Genomic DNA, 7,976 nt, shown 5'->3' with positions numbered 1-7,976 from the left:
CACACGAGAGGAAAGAAACACTGATAAAACAAGATACATCTCCTTTAAACTTCCTGTTCAACAAAACAACTGGCACCTTTTCATACGTCGCATTTTTGTGACATTAAAATTTAATGAGGAAGAATTTATCATTTCACCAAATACTTTTCTTTTTTGAGAATACGACTTTCCTTGTTTCTTCCACTACGTCTCCAAACATCTGCAGCAGCAATGTCTGGGTCTGAAACAAGAATTCAACCGAATAAAACAATGAAATGTGCAAAGTTTCATTTTAAAAATGTTTCTCTTATTCTATGGGAGGAGAGTGCACGTGTGTCGTTTTATTACATGTACAATAACGTACACAAATGTAAGCAAGGTCACACAAGGGACCAGTAGTAATGGTAGAGGTATATCAGTGATGACACTGTTTAATGCGTCACCTCTGATTTTCTCTCTGGTTGGTGCAGAGCTGATAGAAAACTGCTTCACTCGCTCTCTGAACAAATCTCACAAACGTTCTCCTGGAGTTCGTTAAAGACAAAAATGCTGAGCAGGAGTTTCTCGCGTCTGAGCTTCAGGTCGGAGTTTCTGGTTTAGTGAGATTTTTAAAAGTTGGACGGTCAGAAATGTTTTGAGCGAACTCCACCCTCGCAGGACACAACAGGAAGTATCTTCTCAAATTCTTGGCGTTTTGCTGAAACCAGGTTGTAAATAAAGATGGACGACATGACGGCTTCACAAAAGTAAAGCCAAAGCGTTATAAACCCCGCCTCCTCCATGTTAGCCGATGGGACATGGACCAAAATAAAAAGTCAAAATACACGTGAAATAAATGTTTGTCAAAGATGGTTCCAGTGATTTCAGGTCGTTCTTATCTCACTGATCTTTGTTCAAGTTTCTGATCTGATTGGTTATAATTAGTTATTTGATGATATAAAAGCGGGCGGAGACGTCATGATTGACAGCTGAGACCGATTCATCAAGCACGTGCATCGACAGGATCTCGAAACCGCGGCTCCACGATCACGACCGCAGACTCCAAATGACGCCATGAGTGCAAGATGGCAGCATTTGGATCTGAGCTACTTTGGCTTAATTTCTTGATAGGGGGAGGAAGTGGAGACGTGTCGTCCATCTTTATTTATAAATCTAATAATTTAGAATGTGTTGACAGCAGGTTGGAAATCTAAGCTAAATAAGAAAAATCAGGTTTTTCTCCTTTCTCACATCCAGCAGCTTGAATTTGTTAAGTCGCTCCACAATTTGTCGTTAATGAACAGAAACACTGCAGCGTCTCCGCGGTAACACACAGCAAGGAAACACAAACTGCATCTTTAAGACATCGTCTAAGCACATTATACGTCGGCAGGCGTACCCACGCGTGATTACACAAATTCCCCCGATCACACACCAATAAACATCAGGGCTGCATGAGTGACAGACGTCTACACAAAGTGGTGATGTCACTGGTATAGTTGTGTCGTGCAGATTCTCAGAGGAGCAGAAAATCTGGTATTTTGATTTGCTGATGATCAGGTTTGAGGCATCAAGAGATAACATGTGAACAGACGGTTGTTTCCAAACGATTATTATCAGGATCTCCAATACTTCTGGAATAAAGTAAGAAAAATAAACACACTGAGTTCATGCAGCCCCGACACACTCACACGTGCACTCACACACACATAAGCACACACACATGCACACACATGAGCAGCAGTTACTCTTTCCACGAGCCCTTATAGAGTTAAACCCAGAATCAAATGAAAAGAAACTAACAAGAAAAAAAGACGTGACTTCCCTGACATTTTCCAGAAGAAATTAAGATGCTGAAGATGTTTTATAATTATTTTTAACTTAAATATAATAAAGACATTTGTTTTCTATAGATCTTTTCTCGTCAGTCCTCTGTGGAGTCAGTGTCGTCATTGATATAATCTTCTTCTATCGGCATGCTGCCATTTTGAGTCCCCCACTCGTCTTCGTCGTACTCTATGCTGTCGTTGTCCTCCAGCAGCTCATTGTTGAGCTCCCCCCCTCCTGCGGCCTGCGCGCCGGCTGCCGCTCCCTCGGCCGGCAGCTCCGCGGGGGGCTGTCCGTGCTCGTTGTCCCCCGGCGCCGCTGGGGCAGCGTCAGCAGCGTCCTGCGGCGCTGCGTAGTTCCCATTGTTGTTAGAGAAGGCGGCTCTGTCCCGGCTCTCGTCTTCGATGTAAACTCTCTGGTGGCACATTGGGCACGTGTCCTGGATGTAGAGCCACTTCCTCAGGCACAGCGCGTGGAAATAGTGGTGGCAGGGCGTGATGCGGGCCGAGGTGGCGAACTCTTGGTAACAGATGGCGCACACGTCGTCGATGTCCCTCAGCTGGTCCCCACGGATCTCCGGCAGGGAGTTAATCTTCTTGACGGCCGTGCGGCGGTTGATAAACGTCTTCCAGCCGTTCTTGGCCTGCAGGTAGATGTTGAAGTAGGCGTGCAGGCACATCATGCAGGCGCGGATCTTGCTGCCCGACTCGAACATCATGGTGTAGGCCCCGTTTCCGAACATAATGACGCCGAACAGGAACTCGATGATGTTGCCTGTGGAGCGCACGTAGTACACGTAGTCATCCAGCTTCTCCCAGAGGACGTTAGAGAAGCCATCGACCATGAAGAGGCCGTAGACCGTCAGCGACACCACCACCTGGAGGGAGAGAAATGAGTTACATGTTCTCCTCCTACGAGTCGATGCAGCAGACGTCTGCCGAATCAAACATTCATGGAACCATCTTTATTTTTACAAACGATAACACATGTGCTACCACTGGTTTACCTCTAATCCAGCCAAGACGTGGCTCCTAGTAAAGTAAACATGGATGTGATCAGTGCAGGATCAGCTTCTCAAATAGTTTATGAGCAAAGAAATGCACTTGAAGATAAACATGATACGTTTTAGTGAGTAACACTGAACATAACTTTGTGCTTTCAGAGGTTTTGTGGTCTGATCGGCTCGAGTCTTTACTGCAGTGATATTAAAATGATTAAAGTCCCTCCTAAAAGTACAGTAACACTATGAAACAAGACAAAACCCATAATCAGGACTGTTTCTGACCCATTCACACAAATCAATGAGACCCTACCATCAAAACCAATTCTGAGAAGTAGATTTGAAAGTTTACAGGTCGAGAAACAGGAAGTAGCAACACTTCACTGGATGACTCAGCAGGAAGTACTGTATCAGAGCCTGTCATCAATACTTCAACAGCAGATTCAGCGTCCTCACCTTGAGGCAGAGCTCCACGCAGAAGGCGGTGACGGCGAACAGCCAGGTGTTGAGGGCGTAGTGGTGCCAGAGGGTGTAGCTGAGCGCCACAGGGAGCACAAATAGTGCCAGGGACACCAGCAAGACAGGGAAGTGGCGGCGGACCGAGGAGACGTGGGAGGCGCTGAGGGACATCAGGACGGGGTCGGTCATGCCGTGGATGAAGTGCAGGATGGCCGTCAGCAGAAGGCACATGTTCCGGCTCAGACGAACCTGTGGATGAAATGGTGGTTCTCATTTACTTCATTCTGTGGTCTGCACTTCACTGGAGCAGCAACTTAGATTTAGTTGTATTCTGCTCATACAACGACAATAAAGGCTTTTTATTCTATTCTATAATCAGAGGTGAAAGGTCAGAACATAGGTTCTACATCAATGGAGAACTCATTCCAACGGTGTCTGAAATAGGGCTGGTTTCTGACGTTGGTCGCCACCCGTCAATAAACCGAACACGGAAGGAAATAGATCGAATAGGGTGTAATAGGGTTTAAGGTAATAACACTGTGGGTGAAAAGGTGAAACACCTGTCGATGCTCAGGTACACAACTGAAGATACTGTATGTCTCTAACATCCACTGGTGGTTTGTAACTTTAGTGCTGAAGACCATCAAACTTCACCATCTTGTTCTAGGTTCTAAAATGATTTATGGATTAGTCTTGAGTGGAATCTGTGAAGAACTGTGGAGCTGCAGAGACGCACCAGACGTTCCTCTGGGTCCAGGCTGCTGAGGCCGGTCTGCAGAGCCAGGATGAAGAACAGAACAGGAGCCACGAAGCCTAAACGCTTGTCCTCCTCCTCCGTCGAACCTGAGGAGACACTGGACTTCAGACACATTTTCACAGCCAGTGCATTTGTACACATATGCAAAACAAACATGCCAACGTACCTATGAAGGCCAGGATGCTGAGGCCGAGGTAGTGCGCGAGGGAGGAGATGACGGCGCTCATCCCCAGCACGGTGAGCGTGGAGTCGCAGCCGGAGATGATCAGGTTACTCGTCAGATCCCAGAACACGTCCCAGCTCAGCAGGTAACCCTGGAAACAGGGATGCACGTCAACATACGTTTACTCTCCTGCCTCCCACAAGGTTTATCTTTGTGTTGTTCTTTTCAGAGCAGGTACAAAATATGTTGCATCGGCATTTAGATTTTTCGAGGTGGTATCGAGAATCGTGGAAATATCATGGTATCGGTATCGTCTACGTCCGACTCGTTCACAACAGGAACATGTCAGGAACTTTCAGGAAGTGCAGGTCTGAAAGCATCTCAAGTGCCGTGTAGTCATCAGACTCCCTGTCAAGCAGCAGCAGTGACACTTTGCTAACACAGACATTACCTCCTGCAGCACATGTGCGTCATCGTCTTACAACCACATCCAAAACAATAAAGCTGATGTAAGACACAAGAAACAAAAATATTCCAGAAGTTTGCTGATTAAATGTATAAAGACTGATCCTACCTGTGAGTTTGAGCCCCCGTCTGTGGCACCACCTGTAGCATCACCGCTCTCCCTCCTCACCGCCTGCACCACGTACACCAGGATCAGCGCCTGGGCAGTGACCCGGGTCAGCCAGAACACCCGCAGCACGTCGGGGAACCTGATCCTCTTCCACGTGTCCTCGAGCAGCAGCTGAAGTCCGTAGATCCTGTACATGTGCCGCACGAGCAGGTAGACGTACCGACACGAGTAGTAGAACCATTTCAGCCTCATGGTGAGGCACACGGCCGTGTTGAGGGCCAACGCCAGGCCCGAGAACACGGCCACCAGCTGTCTCACGTCTGCCGGCAGCTCGATCATCAGCCCCCACAGAGGAATCATGATGTCCAGCACCACCAGCGCGGCAAACACCGACTGGAGGTTGAGCAGGAACACGTAGCCCACGCCGAGCACGAGCTGGATGGCCGCCATTCCCAGCCACAGCGTCGGGCCGTTTCTGGGCAGCAACCTGAACCCCAGCGCCGCTTTGTAGTAGGCGCTGTAGAAGTCTATGTGGGAAGTGGCGTAGTAGTTGATGAGGACCGCCGTCATGCCGAGGAGAACCGCACAGAAGAGCGTGTAGAACTTGAACAAGGCTTTCTGGGAGAGCAGCAGCACCACGCTGGAGATGAGGACACCTGAGACACGACAGACAGACGCTCAGACGATCAGAAGCTCACCACAATCCATCCATCTGACACGACAGCAAAAACTAGCATGTTTACAGCAGCAACTCGACCCACTGGCCGAGGTGAGCAGCACCAATCAGACCCCATCCTTTTGTTGTTGTGTGTTAAGTCATGTATTTGTTTAAGCTAAAAGATAAAGGTGAAAAGTTCTATGTGTGTTTTCTTATTAAGTTTATTCATGCATTTCAAGGCCTATAGACAAAAATATAATAAACATATTTTACTCATTCAAATTAATACTTAGTTTAATCATCAAGCCAAACAAAACCTTCGTGTCCTCTAACCTGGTGAAGAGGAGAAGTTAAAGTTTAATATATAGTTTCCAGATCCCTTGTACACAGTCACATTGACCTGTGACCCCAGTGCTCGCCTCTAACTGAGAAGCTTTGCTCAAGGACAATATGAACTGAACTGGAGTGTTGTTAGAGCAGCCGCTGCCGGCGTCTTATTTCAACGTCTTGTTTATAACTTTTAAATCCAGGTAAATGTGGTGTTACACTGGATTTCTGTGCTGGGACTAAACATGAAGGGAAGCGGGTCGAGGACAAGTGAGACTCAGTGGTTCGCTGGCCGACTCAGAAAGAACCCGATTTGGCCCCTTGTCTTTCCAAACCTCTCGGCCAACTGCAAAGCGCCTGAGCCGCTCAAAGGTCCACGAACTGTACAAACGTTAGGCAACCGGCTGGTTGTTTATCTGTCTACGGGAGCAAAGGAGCGATCGCTCCACGGAGAGAAGCTTCAGCTGTTTCATTCTCTGTGAGGAGAATTAAAGCATCTGTGTTGAAAACAGACAAGTTAGTAAAAAAAAAGTAAAAAGCTTAAATCGAGTCAAGTCTGCCACAAAAACTTAAACTCAAATAATGAGACTGCTTTGACAAGTACGGTGTTCCAATGATTTGTGAAAGACTTGTTTGGAAAAGCAAAGTGAAAGTGCCTCGGGCTGCACAGAACACAAACAACAGCTTTTAGATTTCATGATAACGAATAAGATCGAATAAACAGAAACTTAATGTACAACAGCTTAAATTCCTGTGTCCTAATGACTGGGAAGTGAAACCGCACCGTAATAATTATATAATAATATAAAAATAACACCACTGAATAGAGTTAATATGAGTTTTAGGACGGGGACGTCAAGATGTGGTCGTTATCTCCATTTAAGAGGTTAAGTTTTCTGTTTGTTTTTCGTCATAACTGGAGGTTTAGTTTATCTTTAACTGTGTGAACACGGATGTTTATTGACATGTTCAATCTGATTTATCTAGAGGACTGACTTCAGGCTTTTCATCACTTATACCTTATTCTAAGTCAAATTCAAAACATGCAGCAGTTCTAACTTCGTCTTCTGTGACAAGTAAACTGAACATATTTGTGTTGTTCTTTCTGATTTGTCCTCTTGGGCTTTGGGACGATGTGATCAAATCTGTTTACTGAGCTGAAAGTAGCTTCAGTTCATCTTTAAAGTACAAATCCCCCCAAATACCGAGTTTACTATAGAAATCAGCAGTACTTGTCTTCATAGAGGAACCTGAGGAATCACGAACTAAACACCAGATCAGCTGATTCGTCTCCTGATGGATCAACAGTCTGGTTGATTAATAAAGTGATAAAGTGGATAGTTGGAGTTCAGACACCCAGCTGCGGTCCAGCGGCCGCGGGGCAGAGAGCAGGAGTGTGACCGACACACAGGTGCCCTCCGCCCGCCACACAGCTCTGAGGACGCCCTGGACTCTGACACGTCACCTGGGACCCGGGTTAGCGGTTAGCTCGGCTGTATTTAGCGACTTTACACCGAATCAGGGCGGAGGAGAGCCAGCCAGACACCGGGTCAGACCGGTCCGGCTCGTCCTGGAGCTACTGCCGGGATTCATCGGCTTTGGTCGCGGTGACAGGTGCCGGAGCTCCGCCGGGCTGAGGCAGTCAGCGGCCGGCGGACAGCTGCCCGCTCCCCGCCTGCTGGTGACAGATTCAGCCTCTTGAACACTCACCCGTGACTCGGACCAGCACCTTGCCCGTCGCCCCGGCCCATCCTGACCCTGGGTCGTAGTAAGAGTTAAAAATGGCGTCGATAATAAAGATACAGGGAACTCGCAGAGCCACATCCAGCACCGCTAAGGCCTGCTGGCCTATCCGGGCTTGAGTTGACGCCATGCGGCTTGAGTCTGAGGCTATAGTCCCGGGCAGCCCCGGTTAACCTCCATGTAACATCCGAAGTAAGTGAAGGTCCTCCCGCAGCGGCCGCCTCTCCTCCTCGGTGTCGCTTCGCCTGCTGTTTATCTGGTCGCCGCCATGTCCGCCAGCTCGACCGCCTGTTGCTGCCTCTTCTCTTTAGTGTCGCTCCGCCTCCATGCGAGGACCGACACAGGCTCCGAGCCGCCGCCGCCCAGGGCTCACCTCGCACCGGCCGCGGGCAGACAACACTGCGGGGATCCAGCTGTGGAGAACCGGCCGTTAGCTGTTAGCTGTTAGCTCCGCTGGAGACGAGCTGCTGGGCTCTTCCGCCGTGACGTCACTTCCAGCGTCAGAGGGTG

The 7,976-nt window shown here is 48.2% G+C and overlaps 1 protein-coding gene across 1 annotated transcript; it reads right to left on the bottom strand.

Moving 5' to 3' along the window:
* Positions 1–938: 938 nt before the first annotated feature.
* Positions 939–7,976, bottom strand: rnf139 (ring finger protein 139). The gene is made up of 6 exons (XM_034601032.1): positions 7,434–7,976; positions 4,739–5,394; positions 4,168–4,315; positions 3,981–4,087; positions 3,242–3,493; positions 939–2,662 (listed from the first exon to the last, which is right to left on the bottom strand). Exons 1-6 carry the CDS (start codon positions 7,594–7,596, stop codon positions 1,883–1,885), a joined length of 2,106 nt encoding a protein of 701 aa, XP_034456923.1. The 5' UTR covers positions 7,597–7,976; the 3' UTR covers positions 939–1,882.

Source organism: Hippoglossus hippoglossus, chromosome 11 (genome assembly GCF_009819705.1).
Source record: "Hippoglossus hippoglossus isolate fHipHip1 chromosome 11, fHipHip1.pri, whole genome shotgun sequence".
Lineage (NCBI taxonomy): Eukaryota > Metazoa > Chordata > Actinopteri > Pleuronectiformes > Pleuronectidae > Hippoglossus > Hippoglossus hippoglossus.
The sequence above is the reverse complement of the archived record's forward strand: the minus strand, read 5'-3'. Positions and strand labels throughout refer to the sequence as shown.

Excerpts from the sequence above, each read along its gene's own strand:
- rnf139 (XM_034601032.1), bottom strand. The coding sequence starts at position 7,596 with ATGGCGTCAACTCAAGCCCGGATAGGCCAGCAGGCCTTAGCGGTGCTG. Across the intron at positions 4,316-4,738 it reads ACGGGGGCTCAAACTCACAG|GGTTACCTGCTGAGCTGGGA; the intron begins GTAGGATCAGTC and ends CCCTGTTTCCAG. Across the intron at positions 4,088-4,167 it reads CAGCATCCTGGCCTTCATAG|GTTCGACGGAGGAGGAGGAC; the intron begins GTACGTTGGCAT and ends GTGTCTCCTCAG.